Raw genomic sequence first — 22,777 nt, 5'->3', positions numbered from 1 at the left:
GGATTTAAAAAGCCCCTGAAACTCCTGTGGTGACAATAGCCTCACTGAAACGTGTGACACAGATCACCTCAGGCAGTGACAAAATGGCGGTTCAAACCATGCAGTATGAGGCAGCCATTTAGATGAGATATTTCACACCAACCTTCTCAGTGGCTGGTGCAGAGGGGCCTCTTTTTTGAGCCGAGCCACATTTTACATGGAATGAGGACAATATGAATACTTTCCGCCCTCCAATGGATTGGCATGCTCGGTGTCCGCGGCCGCACACAGTCTCGCTTCCTCCCAAATATGCTCCCTTAGTTTATGTGGATCCAGTTGGTGGAGGGCCATCCTGGCAACCAGTCTCTTTACAATCCTGTAAGTATGCCCCGCCAGAGTGGCCTCTACCCACTCCTATGCCTAGAACTTCCTCTGAGGACGCGTTCTTTGGCAATTTCCAGGCCCTTATGCAATCTGACCCTATGGTGGCATACTTTTAGGAACTATTCAAAGAAATGTATCCTAAGCCTTTTGAGCCGCAGCCTGCGCCTCCTACCCCTCAGCAGGTTTCGGTAGTGCTGCCTCCTCCTCTTCCAGTGGGACCCCCCTCCTACACTGCCACCACTGCCTCCACTTTCACCAGTCCTTAAAATGCCAATTGAGCAGACAAGTATGGCCACGGATACTGAGGTACCACGTGCGCCAGATCAGTTTTCTGTTCCCGCCACAACTGACGAGGACCAAGCGGACCAGGATAGCGAAGACGCACCCCATTCTCCCTGATCCTTTCATGACCGGGTTGTGGATATGATGGCATTGCTGGATATTCCAATACCTGAGCCTCCGGCTCCACAAAAAGGTGTACTTTCAGGAGCCTTTACCCTTATGACACAGGAGCACACAGGCCGTTTCCTTCTAAAGGATGTGCTTGCTGAAGCCCACAAGGTCTGGGAAAAAACTAATTCAGGCTGCACGTAAAGAGGAAAATTGACACTCGCTACAAGTTACACTTGTCAGAAGACATACCCCTGACTGCATGTCCACTCCCCTCATCAACAGTGGTGGCAGCAGCTATGCTTCAGTCTAAGCCATCTTCAACATCCTCTACGGCTGCCTCACAGGTCCTGTCCAAAGAGCACAACCTTCTTGAAGCCATTCGGAAAAAAGTATTTTCCAATTCTGGTCTCCAGCTGCATCAGGTGAATACTGAAGTTAATCTCAAGCTGTGGAAGGAGCTTTCCGAATTTCAGGAATGTATCCCTCAGGACAGGCTGGACGATATTAAAGAGGGTCTGTCCGATGCCAGAGTTCTGGCTCAGGGCCTGCTGGAGGAGTAGACATCTCCCACCAAAAGTGGTTGCATGCTCCAAAGTTATCGAAGGAGGTTCAGGACAAAGTACTTGATCTTCCCTTTGAAGGTAAAGAGCTGTTCCAGGAGCGTTGAGCATGCCGGGCAGAAGATTCCTCTGGTGCACCTCATCGTAAGCAGCAAAGGCAAAGTGGCCGGTTTTTCTCTCGGTCATCAGCCTCCTCTTTGTCAACAGGTGGTCTTGCCACTGACAAACCATCCAAATGATGTTTTCCAACGGTCACACAAGACTTCATTTGGAGTACGTACATCGTCTCATCTGGAGCCCTGGCAGACCATCACAAAAGATTGATGGGTTTTGTCCACCGCCCGAGTGGGCTTCTGCTTGCCCCTCCATCATACCACACCCTCTCACCCTCCTCTTCAGCAGACTGGGTCTCCGTCCCTCAGAACCAAGGTACAGAAACTTCTGGAACTCAAACCGGTGGATCCTGTTACCTTGCGGGAGCAAGGGGATGGCTATTACTCTCATCTCTTTACAGTGCCCAAACCCAACCAGGCTTCCCTGAGCACTATCCTCGACCTCTCCAATGTCAATCTTTTCCTACCCCAAGAGAAATTCAAGATGATCACGCCCAGCCAGATAAGGTCCTCTCTCTGGAAGGGTGATTGGCTCAGTGTGTTAGATCTTCAGGACGCTTACATGCATATCGTGATCTGGAGCCCACATCGGAAATACCTTTGGTTTTCCGTGGGAACTGAACACTTCCAGTATCGAGTGCTGCCATTTGGTCTCAGCTCGGTACTACATGTCTTTACGAAGCTGATGGCAATTATCCCAGTGTTCCTCATACTGCAGGGAGTTCATGTCTATCCATATTTGAACGATTGGCTTCTGCAGAGTCCTTCTCTGGGATAGTTGTGTCATTGTGCGGCCTGCCTTGCTTGTAGTGTGCTCTCGTGCTCCACCTTTTATCCCTGTGGGGAAGGGAAAGGGCTATCAGGTGTGTGTGGTTCTGGTCAATTGCCTGACTTTGCCTGACCCTTGTGTTGGTACATGTCAGGTAAACTTCTCTGGTGTTAGTCTGTTTTCTTTCATGGAGTGCAAAAGTGTTTGTGTCGGAAAATGGGTGTGGGGGGTAGAGTTTTTGAGTATCCTATGTGGTAGCATGGGGAAAAGGTATTATAAGAAGGGGGATACCGCGTCTCATCCGTTGGCGTCCCACTTCCCCTCCCCGATTACCCTCCATCCAGGTGATCCTCCCGCACTGGTCCACCCCCAGACACAGGATCCAATATCAAAGGCCGTGTCCTGGCCACCTGGATGACAGATCCCCGGGGACTAGTGAGGGAAACACCTTCAGATTTCTCACACGCACAGTAGTCCCTCCGAAGTCAGGAGCCAAGTCAGTCTACAGTTTTGTAAATGTACGGATTCAGTGTTTGTTCATCTTGTGCTCAAGTGGAGAGAGTCACTCAGGAGCAACATTACCTGTTTTCCATGGCTTCAGCCTGGAAGCTTCAGGAGCTTGGCGAGCAAAGTGCAACCAGCAGATTCTGCCTCCTTTGGTTAAAGTCTCCCGAACAACACGAAGTCTGGAGCCAAGTCAATCTACAGTTTTTTAAGTGGACGGTTGCAGTGTTTGTTCCTTTTGTGCTCAAGTGGAGAGGCACTCAGGAGTGACGTTACTTGTTTTCCATAGCTTCAGCCTGAGAGACTTTAGTTAAAGTCTCCCGACCTTCGTGAAGGGTGCGCAAGGTTGTGAGCCAAGTCAATCTACAGTTTTGCAGGGTGTGGACAAGAACTGTAAGTGTGGTCTATTTCTTTCTTTTACTTCCTAAACTCGTGCCATGTATTGCTTGCAGAGTCTGCTGCCTTTCTCACCAGATAAAGAGGGAGGGGTTGAGGTCTTAACTTGCCCAAGGAGTAAGGAGGATACTCGCACTGGGCAAACTGTATATGGCCTCCGCTCACCCCCCCCCCCCCCCCCCGCCCCATGTGTAATTTGGAAGTGGCAAGCTCTCTTCAAATTGATGAAGAAACAGAGACGCTACTTGATAACCACAGTGAGGGTAATGACACTGGTTTAAACAACACCCAGCCCCCCCCCCCCAAGAAAATCATCGGAATCCGAGGGTGGGGATTACAAAACGGATTTGACGGTGTCATCCTTCGTTCCTACCCCTCACCCTTAACATGAATAGAACTGTCCCGACACTTGCCAATAGAGAGGCCAAAGGCTGAAAGTTCTATTAATTCGGCAAAAGCATTGTTTGCACAAAATTATGTTGTGTTCTCTTTCGTCTCACTTTATGAAGGCATAAGAGCGGAGTTTCAGATGCATATAATTGTTTTGGGAACTACTCAAAAAATGCTGGATACAGTTACTAATGATGCTGAACTTAGATCACATTTTTCATCTAAATCGCAGAGGGCCCATTTGGAAATGTCTGATCTTTCTCAAGCTATTCTATTGCTACAAAATACGGACCCTTCTCAGCACTGCAATCTGACATCTGGTCCCACTTAAAATAATACAAATATGATTATGCCTGGATGCTATTTCGTTGATAAAGACTTTAGTGACAAAGCTGAGGTGTGCTTAATAAAAACAACTTTGTCCTTGACCTCCAACAATCATTCTGTGGGAGGGGAGAATGCTGCCCAAAGTAATGTCCCCATTTGTCCCATTCTACTACCTCCCCACAGCCCCATCGAAAGGCTACCATAAGTCAAATGACATGTGCAAACAGAAGCAAAATGAGAAATAAAAAATCTCTAGATAACTGGTATTTATTTTAATGGGACTGCATGTGAACAAGGTAGACTTTGCACACAGAGCATTGATATTAGACATAATGAAAAGCATTGCACTGATCCCAGTGCATGGAAGACTTTTTACTAAAGCAATATGCTTGCGCCCCCTGTACCCTAGGCCTTTTAAGTCACCTAAGACTTCAGCCCCCGGTTTTTCACACTACTTCTCCTGTACCTAAACAGACTGATACTGCAGGGGATATATTTCTGGATGATCAATACGATCAAGGTAAGGACTTATATTATGTCCCAGACCAGGGAGACGAATCCCAGGATCCTACTTCCTAGGACCCAGACACAGCAGCAAAATCAAGCAGGACCAGAATACCCCACCACCCACTTTCCACGCCCCCCCAGTCATGCACCACAACTAGAGAGATTGGCGAAGAGCAGCACACCCAATCAACAGTGAGCTTCAGGGAAAGACACCCCAAGCACAATTTATGTACCCAGGAAAGCCAAGCAGATAAAGCACCAAATTGAAACATCACCCTAACAATTGCTCACCAACATAACTAGGGTTGCCCGGTTGAGCACCACTTCCTCAATTCATTATACCAGCTGTGCTCCCATTCACCAGCCAGCCGCACAACAGGTCAATACCTAGCTGCACTGACTAATCCCCACTGAGTGACAAGGAACACACTAGGTACAACTAACCAATTGCATCTCCTCAGTGGTATTCTTTCTTTCCTCTCCTTCCCCCCAGAAGCTTACTGCCTCTCAAGCTCTGGTTCTAGGCTTGACTATTGCAACAGCCTCTTTCTAAATCTGCCTGCTTCTACTCTGTGCGCTCTGCAACTCATCCAGAACAGGACTGAGAGACGTGTCCTTGGTCTCAAGCTCTGGGATCGTATCTCTCCAGCCCTGAAATCTCTTAATTTGCTCCCAGTGGCTGCATGGATTCAATTCAAGACCCTTTTCATTGTCCAAAGGGCTTTCTGTGGCCTGGGTTTGAAATACCTTCAACTCTCCCTCCGTAAATACCTTCCCATTTGAGCTCTTCGCTCCAACACCTCTAACTCCCACAGGGTCCGTCGCTTCTCCAAGCAACGAGTTGGGAGTAGTTCTCTTTCCTCGGCTGGGGCCTCCCTCTGGAACAGCCTCCACGCCACTCTAAAACCTGAGGAGATCCACCTCTGGTTCTGGAAGCACCTCAAGACCTTCCTCTTTGCTTCTGCCTTCGCTCTTCCTCTCCCCTCTGACTTCGGACCCAGGACTCTGCCGACCCATCCACTCACTCGCACTGCCTCCTGGCAACCCCTGCACTTGGGTCTGTATCTGAACCCTACAGTCCCGTTACCTGAGCTTATCAGACACCCCTTGTCTGCACGTTAAACCCTGCACTTGCCACCCTGCTGGCTGCACTACCAATTGTTTTTATCCCTTGCTTAGCCCCTTCCACTTCTTTCCTCCCCCTTGCACTTTCCCACTTCCCTCTCCCTTGCACTTGTGCGTTCCCAATGTCACTAGGCCTAGTAAGATCGTTGTTTTGTCCTCCCTTGCCCTGTCGCGCTCTGAAACACTTGTGTATGAGCGTGATACAAATAAAATATCAATATTAATAACACTCTGCCCTCAAATCCTTAGGGGAAGTCAGCCTCCATGCTTGGTGTGGGGGCGGGGCAGGTCGATTGGCCTCAACCAAGAACATTGGAGGGTACCATCGAGCGACAACCGAAGACGCACTTCAGAGGCACTGTCAAGCTCACTGATTTATTAACCAATTCCCCTCTTTCCTATTCCTACAACATAACCAATGCCACTATACAAGACCAAGGGCTAGCCACACTACACATAGACACACCGAGAACGAATGTAATGCTCGCACCCAACTAACTCTCTGAGACTCTGGCAATAACCTTAAAGGGAACATACCTTTACACGTAGTCCATAAATCCATTGACACTACACGAATGCATACAAACAGAATACAATCAAACACCTAAAAGTAATTTGTGACTCTGGACCCCTTATGGGTACAACTAACCAGTGCACATGACCGCAACCCACTAACCTCATATCAACCACACACCCAGCACAAACACAAACACTAGCACACATCTGAGGCACTGAGTCTTACCCATATGGTTACAACAAGCGGGGCCTCTCGAAATCAACTCCCACACGCAAGACAATGCTCACAGACGCCAGTTCCTCCTGGTTCTGAACCTATCCTATCATCTTATCCTCAATAGCACACATCACCCTCTTCTGTTGCAGATCCATGTGAGCGCCTGGACACTGCCCTTGGGTGGTACAGGTGCGTGGTATAAATCAACATAACATAACAATATAGACCGAGCAGGGGGCATTACTGGGCCAGGTAATGCGCCAGGCTAGTTATAAACCAGAGCAAAGCGAGGGCTTTAACGATGGCCCGGGCATCACCTGCCCTGCTAATGCTCTCCCTGCAAGGGTTATTTTGCTATTAGTACCTTGGCACGTTTTACGGCGGTACTTGCGAAGCAATGTGTTCACTGTTTGCAAACTTTAAAAAAAAACTACAAAACAAGATGGTGCCCATGATCAGGGAGACAGAAACTACATGCAGTCCCTTCTCCATTTCCGTGGTGGCCAGTCACGTTATGGTAACGCACCGGGAACACTACTGTTCCTGGTGATGGTGAGGGTCAAGGCACCATCAGGTAAGTGGGGTGGGTAGTGGGGGGGCTAAATATGTGGAAAACGGGGGTGGGGATGGGACATGGTCGTGCAGGGGAGCACTTATGTTATGTTATTTTGCATTTATATAGCGCCTTATATACCATTGGTATGGTCTGAAGGCGCTGGTAGGTTGAACGCCCTTGGGAACCGAATTTCAGATCAGTAGAGAGAGTAGGGAGAATCAAAAGGTGCGTGTGAGCACCGGGTATGTGTGCAGCTGGTGGGTATTCGTGTAATAGCTGCTTCTTAGCGGTAGGTGTGGTGGTTGAGAGATTAGGAGTATGTGTTAGTTCTGGCAGGATTTATCCAGACCGAGTGTGGCTGCGTTAGGCCTGAGGAGAACGCCTGGCAGGGGGGGGGTTGTAACCAGCAGTGTTTACTTAGAATGATGTGGAGTGAGCTGCGGATGCTCGTAGGAGAACTGTTATACCGAATGGTGTCATAGTATCTCTGTGTTCTAGTTGAGTGGTGATGTAAAGGAGAGAGTAAGCATGATGGTATGATATGATGGGTTACATGCTCTTTCAAACGTTCTCTGCATTCCAAGCCATACTATATACGTCACGCAATTATATGGGCTCCAGTCCGTTCCGGGCACTCCTATCCTCTCTGTGCACCCCAGTCTGCTCCACACACTCCGGTCCGCTCCACGCACTCATGCATTCCCGTCCGTCCCGCGCGCTCTTGTCTGCCCCACGCATGCGCTCTTGTCTGCCCCAAGCATGCACTCCTGTTTGCCCCATGGTCTACGCATTCAGTAGCTCTACGTACTCGTCAGTACTGGATGCAATCTGTGCTTGTTCATTCTACGTACTCGTCCATTCTACGCAACAAGTCCGTTCGCTCCACGCACTCGTTCGCTCCACGCACTCGTTCGCTCCAGGCACTCGTTCGCTCCAGGCACTTGTTCGCTCCAGGCACTCGTTGGCTCCAGGCACTCGTTCACTCCAGGCACTTGTTCGCTTTATGCCCTCACCCGTACTATGCATTCACCTGTTTTACGCATTCACCTCCTCTACGCACTCACCCCATTCACCTGTTTTACGCACTCACCCCCTCTATGCACTCACCCCATTCACCTGTTTTACGCACTCAACCGCTCTACGCACTCAATCCCTCGACGCACTCAACCCCACTACGCACTCAACCCCTCTACGCACCCCTTTTTTCATAAGCACTCATTCGCTCATATGCACTCGTCTGTTCTATATATTTGCCGGCCCTACCCACTAGTCTGTTCTATGTAGTCTTCCACTCTACACATTCTTCCGCTCAGCTCATCCATCCCGCTCCGCTCATTCATCCATTCCCTGCACTCTGCATCCGCTCTAGGCGTTTGTCCGCTTTATCCCCTTGCATGCACTACACCTTCATCTGCTCTACGCAATCGCCTGCTCCCCACACTCACCCGCTCCCTGAACTCCACAGTTCCCTGCGCGTATTCGCTCCCCGCACCCATCCGCTCTCCGCACCCATCCGCTCTATCCACTCGTGCTTTTCACGCATTCAACAGCAATATCCTGTTCCATATATTCATCTCTATATTCATCTGTTTTATACCATCATCCGCTCTATCCACTCACCAGCTCTATTCACTCACCCACTCTATACACTCGCCAGGTCTGTACATTCATCTGCTCCAGCGATCTACACACTCTCCGCACTTCCGTACTCATCCGCTATCCACACTCATGCGCTCTACATACTCATCCGCTCTACATACTCATCTGTTCTACACACGCAACCATTCTAACTATTTCCTCCACGCCATTCACTTCGTTCACTCCTCATGCATTATGTCCATTTCAGGAGTTTAAATCTCTTTACTGTATCCGTATGATTTACTCTTATTAACCATTTCATTGCTTTGATCTACTTTATTCGTTTGATTCGGTTTGTCCTTCTAATTTATATTAGGGGTTATTAGCTATCAATTTCTCACATCAGATAGTTTGTTGGATCGGTGTCATTGAGATGCTGTTAGTCTGTTCGGGTTAGTTTGGTACGGGTTGGTTTTAGGGGAAGAGCCAGGTTTTCAGCAGTTTGCAGAAAGACGTTAAATCCTCAGTTAGGCGGATGTGGGGTGGGAGTGAGTTCCATAGCGTGGGGGACAAGGCTGAGAATGATGATCCGACTAACCTGACTGAGTTTTTCTTTGGGATGACTAGGAGGCCGACTGAGCTTGATCTTATGTGCTTGGGGGTGATAGGGTTTTAGCTTGTCTTGAAGATATTGAGGTCCGGTTTTATGCAGTGCTCGATGGGAGATGCATAAGGTTTTGAAAGTCACTCTTCGGGCTACTGGAAGCCAGTGCAGCATCTTAAGGGCTGGGGAGATGTGGTCTCTTGGGCTGAGCACAAGTAGGAATTTGGCTGGCGCGTTTTGTGCTCTTTAGAGTTTATTCAGTTGGTAAATGTGGACTCCGAGGTATAAGGGGTTTGCGTAGTCCAGTCTTGATATACCGATTGATTGGACAGCGGAGAGTCTGTTGGGAAAGGAGAGATATGGAAAAAGGGGCCAGGGGTTTTAAGGTGGTAGTGGCAGGACTTTGAGACGTTGTTGACTTGGCGCGAGAGTGTTAGGTCAGAGTCAAGGGTGCATCCAAGATTTTTCACTGAGTTGGAGGGGGTCGGTGAGTTGCCCATGGCGGATGGCCATGGTAGTGGGTGCGGAAGAAGTTCTGAGTTGCCACATACCATGATTTCCGTTTTGGAGGGGTTTAACAAGAGGTGGCTTTGGGTCATCCAGAGTTCTATGTCAAGGAGGCAGGAGGCCAGGTCAGGCCGGGAGTTGGGTTTTGAGTTTAGGAGTTTTAGAATTAGTTGAGTGTCGTCGGAGTAGTTGTAACACAGGATATTGTGTGAACTAATTATTGGTGGGAGGGTGATCAAGTAGAGATTGAACAGGAGGGCGGATAGGCATGCTCCTTGTGGGACTCCTGTTTCTACTGGTCGGGCTTGGGAGGTATAGGTGGAGAGTATTGTTATTTGGTACCTATCTTTGAGGAATGAAGCTATCCATTTAAGAGCGGTTCCACGAATTCCTAGGGAGTGGAGGCGGTCTAGGAGGATTGAGTGGTTGATTGTGTCGTAGGCGGCGGATAGGTCAAGAAGGATTAGTGCGGCACATCCCGCTGTGTCTGCCGTCATTTTGAGGTCATCCCAGATTGAGGTTAAGGTGGTTTCAGTTCACTACAGATGGCAAAACACTGCATCACCCTACACTCCCCAAAGACACACATCATATTTGCCTCATTTCCAACACCAGCCCCTTAAACCGCCGCCAATTCGTCATGGCCACTCACTGTTGCCAGAACCAACCCAAACTTTACAAAATTCCACCCACAAAACACTTCTGGTGCGCAGTGCAGCAAATTGGACTGTCTATTCCTCTATGCATACGCACCCCTCAAGTCTTAGACTTTGCAAGAAGCACCCTTTTCAACCATCATAGATCCGGCTCCACCTATGCTCACCATGCTAGATACCACTCTTTGAGCAAAATAAGCAATTTTACATTCCAACTACTGGTCTAAAAATCCAATCCCAACACCACATCTCTTCTACCACTTAATTCTGCATTCCAAAGGAAAGCACACCCTGCTCCCAGCCATCACCTGTTCAGCACAACTCCCAGCTTAAACTCTGACTAGTGACAAAAAGAGCCCCCAAAACACTGACCCCGCATGCAACCTAAATGTTGGCCCACCTCAGCTGGCTTCTGCTCTCAGGACCACTATATAAAAGATATGTCCGCCCATCGCCACTGGGACTGCTCATACAATGCCATGTTATGGTTGTATCCAGTATTCGCCAAACCATATTGTACCAAATGTTTGCCATGAAAACGAAAGGGGAGTTTGGGTGTGGCAATGTGATATGGAGGCGAGAGGGTTTTGCCACATAGAGCCACATAGAACAAATAAGGCACCTTTGCCTACCTTGAAAGTATTTTATTTGAAATGCCAAGTTTCTCAGTAAGTACTAAAAATACAATTCAAGGGTCCCTTACATTGACCGGTACAGTGGGGGCGGAATGATATAAAAGTTACATACCAATGGTACATAAGGCACTATATAAATGCAAAATACCATAATGATCACACCAAAACAAAAACAAAAAACAAAAAAATTAAATCACAGGAAGCGCATGGAGGCAAGAGGGTTTTGCCACATAGAACAAATAAGGCACCTTTGCCTACTTTGAAAGTATTTTATTTGAAATGCCAAGTTTCTTAATAAGTACTAAAAATACAATTCAAGGGTCCCTTTCATTGATGGTACAGTGGGGGCGGAATGATATAAAAGTTACATACCAATGGTACATAAGACGCTATATAAATACAAAATAACATACTGATCACACCAAAACAAAAACAAAAAAACTAAAAAATTAAATCACAGGAAGCACATGGAACCTCGACAGACTAAGATTAGTGGTGGTGGATGATGCAGAATGCAACTGCCAAGTGAAACCCAGATGTTAGCTTTCCAAGGTGGCTCCTTCATGACACTGCACAAAAAGCGTCACCATGGTGCAGGCATTAGCAGTCGGGTCGTTGCAAGCACGTGCAGCATACTGTCCAATACAAGGATAACCCAAGAGCCCATCGATTTAACTTAATGAATAGTTACCTGGAACGGCTGCAGCTTCTGGAGTATGAGCGTTGACGTCTATTGCGGCTTTTATCTTCCACCATTCGTATTTTTCGGCCGTTTACTTCAGTACCATCTAGTTTACCCAATGCGCGCCTCATATCAGAGTAGGACTTGAACTCAATCACTCCCTCATTCTTTTTAGATTTGTGCGCATCAGCATAAGTCACTTCTCCTGCTTGGCGCATATAATCCTTCAGCTCTTGCCACGGTGGGGGGAAGATAGCAGACTCCAGCACGGAGCAGGGGTTTTACCATGTGGTAAAGCCCCCATTGTTATCCTCCACATTGGCTGGGAGGCTGAAACCACACCTCCGCCGGGTAGGAATTTGTTTCATAATATCATGCTGTGTGCACACAAAGGAAGAACCCCTTAAAGTGCAATTTAAAAATAAACCACAAGCACAGTGTGGTGCAGCATAAAAGGGGAAAATACATAATTGAACCAAGCAGCAGGGAAACAAAATGTGCTCTTTGAAGTACCATTCAGATCATCTCCCTCCCAACTTAAAGAGATCCACTAGCTCTTACAAAAAAAGGCCATTGCTGTAACAGAGCTTTCTCCAAAATGAACTTTTTATGCATGATGGATCTGCTGACTGACACCGGTGGGTCTCTAATACATATATATCTTCATTAGCTCTGGCACCGAGTAAAGCTTGTTGTAGTCAGTCCTAAAAACAAGGTCATATGGCTGCTCCTTTTCTTTTCTCCTGAAGTCTACGGAACCCTCTGCCTTGGGGCTGCTGAGTTATCCCTGACCACTTTCAGTTTAGGAAATGCTTGAAAGTGTGTCTGGTCAATTAATACATTTTATGATTTGTAAACATATTTTGCGTTCAATAAATCAAAAATGTGCCTTTCTCAACCTCAGGTGCACCTGGTTTGAAGCACCAAGAGGCTGAAAATCAGGGGTCTAGATAAATATATTAGCCTATCCTACATAGTGCAACCATGTGAAAGGACTTGTAGTCGTATAACAGGTATTTCCATGATATGCCACTGCCAGTTCCCCTGAAAAACAGCAGATGCAGCTATCATGTATCAGGGATATCCCACCTTCACAGATCCCACCCCCATATTCCCGTTACTTTCATCATATGCTGTTTATTGCCACATGTGGCAGGTGCCATCACGTACTACTAGGTGCTACCTGCATGCGCCAGATATTCCAATTATACGCCAAGATATTTTCCACAGATGACATGTACATGTCCCCTCCTACCTTAATGGCGATTTCCCTTGAGGTCCTGTAGATGGAGGGTTGGGGCTTGTGCCGATCCTGGGAAGCACCCCGCTGTCCTACAGATGCTGGAGCCATGGCACTTGTGCATTAACATAGAGAAATGCTGTCTCTCCCTTAAGGAGAACTCTTCCACCTGTGTTTCCTGCTGCTCTATCAGAAGGAGATGGTAGAGTAGGGGTGCCAAATGGCATTATTGCATATGTGAAGCTGGTGCATAAGGTATTGGGCTGGAGTGCCTATGGTCCAGCATGATGCTGTTTGGAGGGCTTCAGTCTCCTTGCTGATTCTTCCTTGGAGACTTCCTTCCTCTCATTCCTATGACACAATTAAGTGATATGGTAGAGAGGGAAGAAGACCTCCCATGCCGTTTCCTTTGCCCTAGTACATCCACAGCAATTAGGAGTGTGATAAAGGGCTAGCTAGGGATGGACAAAGTATGGAATCTATAAACAATGGAGATTAAAGTGCTCTGACTCCCTCTGTTTCCAGGGCACAAACCAAGGGCCAGCAGGGAAGTTGCATGGGTAAAGTGCTGTAAATAGGCTAGAGTCCCTCAGATTCCGAATCCGGCCAACATGGTATCTCTGGATATCGAATCCAGGGAAATAACGGGCCATGCCTGAGTCATGGCACACTGCGCCAATAGTGTCTTAACAGTTTCCATTGCTCAGCGACAAACTTCTGAACTTAGAAGAGCTCTTCTCCAGTGTGCTTTTTCTTGGGAATTTAAGCACAATAAAGTGCCATTAACCTCAGATGACTGCATCTATAGCAGCGAGTAAGTAATTGACAATGGCTACTGTCCCCTAAGAGGTGCAGATGGTGGTTAAATGGAAAGAGGAGAGTGCACATAAAACTTCATGGTGTGTGAAATAATGACTACAAGCATGTGATGGTATGATGCATTTCTTTGTTTCTTTCAGTTTTAACATTACAGGTTTTAAAACAATCGTGTTTAAGCTCATAATAATTAGCATGCTGTTGATTATAGGCTTACATTTAGAATAGACAGAATAGCCCTACAATCATACTCTTTACTGAACATGGTACTATAAGGCCTTATATATTTTGCCAGGTTAGTCTATTATTTGATTTGCGTACATTTCAAGTCATATTGAGAAAACAGCGTTATTAGTATATCACTTGTCAGCCATGAGTTCACACTTAACCCCCCCCCCCACCAACCCCACCCCCTATTCTCCAGGCCATCCATCGCCCAGATGGAAGCGCAGAGTAATTATTTTCACTTCCATCAATGCATGGGTAACAATGGACATGCTACTATCTTGGTCACAACCTCTCACAGCAAATTCTAACATGAGATTTTGGGTCACAATCTTCCACTGCATCAGCTAGGACATTGATCTCCGCCCAATTAAAAACACCAAATGCAACCACTTTTGGTTCACCAGTGGCGTTTGTTGCAGCCCGAGACCTTAAGTCATGAATTCCTATTGCTTTGTCAAGAGAAAGTCCATAGCATTTTACAACAATCTCATAACTGCACATAATTCTCACAGAGATTCTTGTTGTCTCATACAGTCATTTATTGGCATCTTCCAGATCATCATCGGGACGAGGGTGGAGTCCCCTTTAACGTTGACACTTATTTTTCTTGACAGGTTTTGGGTGAACTTCCAGAACATATCTCTTTCACAATCCTCTATGGCGTGCCCATATATTGGCTGGCGGACCTCAACCCAGAACCGGAAAGATTCCTTCTAAACTTTCTCCTGGTGTGGCTCGTGGTTTACTGCAGTCGAGCGATGGCATTATGGGTGTCAGCAATCCTGCCCACCTTGCACATGTCCTCCTTCTTCTGCAATGTCGTTTTCACCATCTCCTATCTAACAGGAGGTTTCCTCATCAGCTTGAAGAATTTATGGGCAGGTAAAAGCAGCGGCGCATTTGGTATTATTACTATATATTTTCCTTTGCAATGAATATACTTTAGTTGCTGATTGATCTTGGAAACAGAAGACATTACAAGAAGCGTGCAACTCATCCTTGTATGTCCTGCTCTGTCAACAGAACCATAAGCAGAAGACAAATCTAACAGTAGAACTTTGATTTTTATAATGGAACAAATATCTGTAAGGGGTGTTATTTCTAAGGGATCCTCTTCTCTTTTTCCAAGCGCCCTGCGCTCCTGTGGCATATGTCATATGCCCAAATAGTTAACAGGTTGGTAATGTACCTTGAAGTGGATGATATAAGGGCTAAAAATGTTGTTATAAAAGTGCCTAAGGGGCATGAAGATCCCATCCACCCACACCCCTCTGAAAGTAAAGGGATACCCTGGTGTCCATCAATTCTGTAATTGATTTGTTTAGGAGTGTTGTTGAAATGAAGATGCATCACTGCACAGGTACTCGATATTCTCCTTTAATGACACGAAGTCAGTATAAGTGCAGCCCCCAGCCCCACAGTAACATACTGTGCCTCCACCAACCGCTTCTCCTCGAACCCTTCACCTCACCTATGACACACCCTTCACCTCACCTATGACACACCCAACATGCCACGTTCCACCACGCCTGCATTCCACCATCAGCTGACAACCCAAGATGTTACACACCTCCCTTCCTTCCACATTCCTAACCATTCACCCCTCTAAGCCCTCTCATCTCCGCCACCCTTCCTAAGTTCCATACCTGTCCACCTTTGATTCTCACTGCAGCCTTCATCACTTTATCCACTTGCATTGGCAAAGGAACGCCGTTCCTCCTCACAACTCCTTTTTAATCCTTACCCAATCACCAACACTTATCTCAGTTACCTTGAGCCCTTTCATTTCATTGGCATTTCCTCCTCACATCTTCAACATCAACACTAGAGGCTCTCGACCTTTCTAGCCACATGGGAACACCCTCGTCATTGCCTATGGCGCCGCCATCCTAACGGCACATATCCACTCCTTCTTGGCCTCCATCCTAGTTACACACCAGCCATTTTTATTGCATCCAAAATGCACCTGTATATATACACTCTCCTCTCTCCCTCTAAACTGCATTTTTGCACCCATCCACACTCCATACCCTGCACCGCACACAAAATTTCCTTATCCTCTTTCATTGCACCGTCCCAATCCTGCCTACAAATAAAACTGTCATGCGTCACGAACGGTACCCAGTCATTTTACCAAAAATAAAATAGGGTGGTACGTTTCACTGAAAGGCAAAATACCAAAAATGTTAATTAAATATATACATATATATGGTACGGGGGTAAGGGGGTACGGGGTTAAAATGGGTGGGGATGGGTTTGGGGGGGAGTTAAAAGGGTAGAAAAACGGTGGGCTTGGGCGGAAAACCCCAAATAAAAATAATTTTAAAAAAACAATTCTGTATTTTTTCTGTATTTTGCCCACTCTGAAATTTACCACTTTGAATTTACCTTTGGTAAAATCACATGTAACCGTCACACACACTTGATCTGTTATCTCTTTACTCCCCTTTGCTTCCTTTCCACCTAAACGTGATAGGTGGCCTGGCAAGACATTTTTCCATGCTGGAATCACTTCTATCACAAATGCATGGCTCTGCATCGTTGCCGCCCAACCGGCCACATGCCTTGACACGCTATCTAAATCCTTTGATTCAAATATAGCCTTTAAAGGTCTATGATCTGTTCTCAGAAAAAAGTCTGCACCCCATTACAACATTTCCAAATATCGTTACGGCCTAATGCCATGCTAACTCTCCCTTCTCCAAAACGGAATATCTCTTCTCCAGGACTTGCAAAACCTTGGAAGCACGGGCTTTCACTTTCTCTTCACCATCTTCAACAATTTACCACAGCACTGCCCAAATCCCTGCATCACTTGCTTCCACCGTTATCACAGTTTTTCCTATGTGTGTCAATCTGTTCCAAAACCTTTGCCATATCAATCTCCTTCTTTGTTTCTCGAAACTCCCTTTCACATTTACTGTTAAATGCAAACTCTTCACCTTTCCTCATTTCTCTAACTTTATCAGAAAATGTTTTCACTAATTTCTGGTAGAATTCTAACATACCTAGAAAAGACCACAATTCCCCTTTTCATTGTTCAGTCACAACCTTGCTGATACCATCAACCATGTATCTTTTTGGTCTGACACCATCCATTGCAATTTCATGCCCTAAATATTCTACCAAACTCTTTTGAAAAAACATTTTTTTCTTTCCTGAGTGTCATTCCTATCCCTTCCAAAATATCTAGTACCTTCTCTAAAATGTTCTCAAGCTCCTACAATGTCTCTCTGCAAATCAAAATGTCCTATCCTCAATAACATCTCAACCACAACATATGTGTTCACTTGCCTGAGGTCTATACAGCAACACAAATCACCACTGTGCTTTTTTACAACACCCCTAGGCGACACCCACTCTACATGGTACATGGTAGACAATTTGTTTAATTCTTCTTTTACATCTTCTCGTAGGACCAAAGAGATGGGACATAATTTAGCTGCAACAGGAATACTACCTTCCTTTAAAACTATGTGATGCATCATCCCTTTGATTTTCCCACCTTCGGCACAAATACATATCCTTCGCTTTCCACATCTTTTATGTCACTCCGTAGGTCCACATGGAGAACCTGCTCATTTGTATTAGGGTCTAACCTTATAACAATTTCTTCTACTTATGGCACTGTGATGAATCTGACGATGTTCTCACTCCATTCCCGGTGGTAGCCTCTTCTCATGTGGCCAGGGTAAGGCATCCACTGCCTGATCCTGACTCTGGGATTGGCTATTTGAGGGAGGAGTACATGGGGGAGGCACCCATTAGGAGGGCGGAGCGGTATCATTGGGTGAGACATGGTATCCCTCATTCTCTTTTAGGAACACCCCTTCAGTAGCTCAAGCCCTCATGATATATTATGGCAGTAACCCTCAATATTCTCCAACACTTAGTCATAGAAGTTTTAAACATCACATAGTTGCATCTTTGACAAAGACTGACATGAAGAAGAGAGAAACTGGAATGAAGATTTCTTAGCTAGACCAAACTGAGTGGTCCAGCTGTTGGAGAAGTCCAATTGGCTTCAAACGGTTCTCTTCAGTAACGTGAGAGTTCAAAGAGGGAGTCATGGAGAACTGCAAGGTGATTTGACCGGCTATCGACTGCCGGGGAAGCCGAGCTGTCGGGTGGACATGAGAGCGAAGAAGGGGCACAAAGAAAGAGGGAGGCAATGTCTAGACCGGAGATGCATTCTCGTTGGCAGGCGTGATGCAGGGCAAAGGAGCTTTGCACCGGCAAGAGAAGCTGCAATAACACACAGACTGCCACCAGCCTTGGAGATGCGTCGCTCAAAGTAGAGAGGGAGAGTGGACACAGAGAAGGACACGAGCAGGGTCTGAGAAGCCAAGGAAGCCATCCTAAAGCCGGTGAGCACACAGTGGAAGGCCAGGCCCCGTTAAGGAGCTGGAAATGGCATTCTTGATCTCTAACTGTAATGGGAGGCAAATTCCCTATGGCTTACATAACAAATGGACTTTCATAAGTCCCTCTATTTGGGGAGATACAAATACACCAATGATAAGAGGAACTTGGGGAAAAGCATATACCCTAATTTCTTGAAAGTGAATGAACATATGAGATAACCTGGCAGGAGAGTATACCAGGTGTTTTGGGAGTCTGGGGCCAGCATCCAAATTGTACCAAGGAACTATATGAGAGAACCTGGCAGGAGAGTATACCAGGTGTTTTGTGAGTCAGAGAATCCCAAGGAAGATTCATGTCCGTAGGAATTTGAATTGCATTTGTGGTATTTTGAAAAGAGAATCCCAAGGAAGATTCATGCCCTTAGGATTTTGAACTACATTGAATGTGCAAAAGACCTGGGGAAGGGGGAAATTTCCCCTGGAGTGAATTGCGACACCAAGAGGAGGGGGTTATGCTCTTGGGCAACAAAGAACTTGGTTATTCTTTTGAACTTTTGTTTTGCCGAGAGAAATCTGTGAAAGTGAGTCATTCCCTGGAACTGTGAACATTATCAATTTGGAACTTTTGTTGGATTCATACCTTTTTGTTGAACCTGAACGTTTGTGCACTTTTCAAGCCAAAGACAATGCCCTTAACACCTTAGTGTTACTTTTACAATGAGAGGACTAGTATAGGATTGCAGACACAGGACATTATTGTTTTGGACATCTTGAAACCGGACAGGCACTTAGTTTTTGCTTGAGGTAGGGAAATTCCTCCCAGACTAGGGACAGTGAGGCATTTTCCAACCCCTTTATTATTTAATAAAAGTTTATGCTAACCACCATGAGTCTCTGTGTCTAATGTCTGGTTCCTCACACCACCCTATCAAAGTCTCACCCTTCTTAGTCACCTGCACCTTTCCCTCAACATTCCTACTCTTGAATTCCAATTCTGCCATGAAATAGTCCAACAACTCTATATTATCCATATTATAACCAGGGAGGTCATTTCACCAAAAATGCCAGGGGTAGCGGAAGTGAAATCACACAACCCTTGACCTCCCAAATGACAACACAGGAAGTGACGGCATTTGACCCTGCCCCAAAATGCAACATCGAAACTCTTGCATTACAATTACATTACATTGCATTTGAGTATAGATGGGGAGAAGTGAGATAGGAGGAGGCACACACAGCTTGTAGCTGTTGTTTGGTTATTTATCCACCCTTGACCTCCCATAGCCATTCTACTCCCTATGATCATTCCCACCCAGTTCCTACCCCTCCCTACACAAAACACCTCCTCCTGGGAACCGTTTGTGCTCGTTTTAATCAAGCCTTTCCATCAAACATTTCACTGAAGTCCCTGCCAGGGTTCTTTCAAAGCAGTCTGCTGAGAGTTGATGGGTTTCATTCATTATGAGTCTGGCAGTAACCCTGCCGGTGCTACCGGTGGGTTACCGCCAGACTCGTAATATTTTACCAGCAACTGACTTTCTGTTGCCACCGGGCTGTTACAAGTCCGGTGGCCCGGGAAGTCAGGCACCGGTAAAATGTAAGTCCCCAGTGGGGACTCAGAAACACTGGCATCTTTGCTTGAACAGTCTGCCTACTGTGGCCGCAGCACCCAGCAGGGTCAGACCTGTTGAGCACAGTGGCCACGACAGGCAGACATGTAGTTTGCTGGTTCGGAAACACGGGTGCCAGTGAGCTACCGGCACCCTTCTTTCTGGACCAGCAAACTTAGAATGAGGCCCAATGACTTAAATGGAGTTGTAAAACCACTTCTCGTGTAATAAAAATGTCTTAACCAGATCTGCCTTCAGCCACTGAATTTATAAGCCCTACGCCTGTCCTTCACCAAAGTCATGTTTAAAACAAGCACTGGCAAAGCCAACCATTGTGTCTTGTGTATAAGTATTAGGCATTTCCCAGGCACTGCTATTAAATTCCCAGGTACTCATACAACTTTGCACCTGCTACCCCCAATGGCCTGTAAATATCACTGTGGCTGTTCCTGGCAAGTGCCTTTCCCGAGATTTCACAAAAGCCCAAACTGTTGGCATTGACAATGCTTGTTACATATCTGCTATGGTGCAACCGAAACACTAGCTGCAGCTGAATAGCAGGAAAAGAGCAGATATACACGGAGCTGTTATTCCGACTACCCTCTCCTTCATGTCATTAAAATCTTGTTTTCTACAATTATTAGGGATGCCTTCTCGCTACTATGTGACTGGTAGCCCATTATTAGTGTGCATAGCCAAAGGTTTCTACCGTACAAATGGGGGTGAAACCATAAGGTCATACTTGCCAACCCTACTGATTTAGGCAGATTTTTAAGCAGGCCTACCACCTACAGATTTGGGTGACAGATCCTACTGATTTTTCCAGTGCAGTTATTGTATATGACTCTAAGGCAGGCTTGAGACCGGGCCTAGGAAAAAGCATGCAACACATACATTTGTCTGTCTGTGCAGGTAAGTGGTTACTTTGAGTGCTCAGATCAATCCATTGATCTGACAGCTACGTGACGCTGCCCTGCATTCTCGGTGAACCACCAGTGAAGACAAGAGGCAGAGCGTACCACCATAACACAGCATCTGCCTATCAGACGGAAGAGGGTATCAGTCTGTCGTTCACTATTCAACTTGCACTGCAGGAATAAGTATGTACTCCCAGGTTGCTGCCACATAGCAGTGCCAAACGTGGCCTACCAGCTCTATGTGATTATATTCTGTGAAGTTAGGTCATTTGAATTTGGTGTTAACTCGCCATTCAGAAGTATACATTTCAAACATTCCTCCAGTGGTGCCAACAATGTATGTTGTGTATTTTCCTGTGATGTCAGCATTATTTTTGAAACTTGAAAAATCCTACATCTTTTTGGTCACAGAATGTTGGCAAGTATGTAAAGTAGAAATGGGGGAAATGATTAAGACAGAAATGGGGTAAAAGTGCAGGAAGCAGCGTGTGAAAGCACGGGGTAGAGGAGATAGCCCCTCCTGTGTTTCTCACATCACTAAGTGTTGTGTCTTTCTCTTCTGCTTTATTTTTTAAAACACAGTGGAAAATTGATAGGCACAAAGTGTTGTGTTTCGGGGCGTGTAGGCGTTTAATAGCTACTGCCAAGATGTTCTTATTGCATGTCCTAAGAGGGCTGCCACTGGATGAGCGTTTAGTTACAGAGAAGCAGCATATTATACCGACCCCTTTTGCTATACAACAGCACAATATGCAGAACACAACTTGTACGGAACAGCACATTACACTGTTACACAAACAGCAGGGCTGTAGCAGGGCAACACGTTATACATTATGTTACCAGTACCGATGACTGAGCCGAGCATTATACAGATCACTCCTGATATAGAAACGATACATTAAACAAACCACAGCTGATGCACAATTGTTATTGGTCCCGAGTTTAGGAAAAATAGATGAGAAAGAGGATTTTCTCTCGAATCCTTGGCAATTCTGAAATTCCATTCCAACATGAGACCTTTGACCTTGCTTCAGACCGTTCAGTACCATAGAAACAGCAGAAAAGCACAAGGTACGCAAACATGCACGAGTGCAGGGTTAGCGCAGGGCACGCACACACGATACAAATGGGCAAAAGTGGGCATAGGGTGCAACCAACAGGGAAAATGAAGAGGGTAGAGAATGTAGGTAGAAACAGAAGGAAAGGCACCAGGTTTTACCTGTAGCTGCTACACAGGTAATAACAGAGGGGAAAGGACATGCGATACACACAGGGAAATTGGGGAACACTACGAGGTGCAAAGAGGGCAAACAAACAAACTCCTCTCTGGGGGGTCCTTCCTCTGAGATGAGAAAAAAAGAATAACAGTATCCAGGCCCAGCTGTGAGGAGCATGAATGTGTCTCCCTGACTAGTCCCCGGGGGCTGTCATTCAGGTGGCCAGGACACAGCCATCACTATTGGAGCCAGTTCCTGGGGGTGGACCAGTGAGGGAGGATCACCTGGATGGGGGGTCTTTGGAGAGTGGAAGCGGCACACTGATGGGTGAGACGCAGTGTCCCCCTTCTCGTAACACCTTTTCTCCCTCCTACGCCGTAGGATCGTCAAACCCTCTACCCCCCGTCCTTTTCTGACACAAACACGTTTACATACCGCGAAAGACGATGGACAAAAACCAGAGCTGTTTACTTCATATGTCCTAACACAAGGGTCAGGCAATGTTAGGCAAGAGACCATAATCACACACACACACACACACACACCTGACAGCCCGTTCCCTTCCCTACAGGGATAAAAGGTGTAGCACGAGAGCACAGTATGAGCAAGGCAGACCGCACAACAACACAGCTATCCAGGCATGGCAGTTCAAGAGGATAAGAAAGGTGACAAGATCAGAAAGGCTGACAACGAGAGCTTGCCCTTTCCAACCCAGACCCACGAAACCTCAGCAGAAGGAATCGTAAGACTGCAAACAATAGTCCAAGTGTGTTGCAGCAGATGTCAACTGTACACAGAGCTTGTCGACGCTGATAAGCAGGACAGAGGGAGATGCCTGCTACCATGGTACCGGCCTTGACTCCCGATATGAAGAAAGCCAAGTGGCTCATCACAGCCGGTGAGTCGAAGGGAGAACTGATAAAGGCACCAAACTGTGTTGAACAAAAGTAGGAAACGGCTTATTGTGGAAAGCATAAAGAACTGTTA

At 46.4% G+C, this 22,777-nt stretch overlaps 1 protein-coding gene across 1 annotated transcript in view; it reads left to right on the top strand.

Moving 5' to 3' along the window:
* The window catches only part of ABCG8 (ATP binding cassette subfamily G member 8), a 288,385-nt gene that overhangs the window by 226,646 nt on the left and 38,962 nt on the right, over positions 1 to 22,777 (top strand). Inside the window, exon 10 of the mRNA XM_069608460.1 lies at positions 14,297 to 14,564. Within this exon, the coding sequence (XP_069464561.1) occupies positions 14,297 to 14,564 (268 nt within the window). The remainder of the gene's footprint in view (positions 1 to 14,296; positions 14,565 to 22,777) is intronic.

This window comes from Ambystoma mexicanum, chromosome 4q (assembly GCF_040938575.1).
Source record: "Ambystoma mexicanum isolate Mex_15411 chromosome 4q, UKY_AmexF1_1, whole genome shotgun sequence".
Lineage (NCBI taxonomy): Eukaryota > Metazoa > Chordata > Amphibia > Caudata > Ambystomatidae > Ambystoma > Ambystoma mexicanum.
The sequence above is the reverse complement of the archived record's forward strand: the minus strand, read 5'-3'. Positions and strand labels throughout refer to the sequence as shown.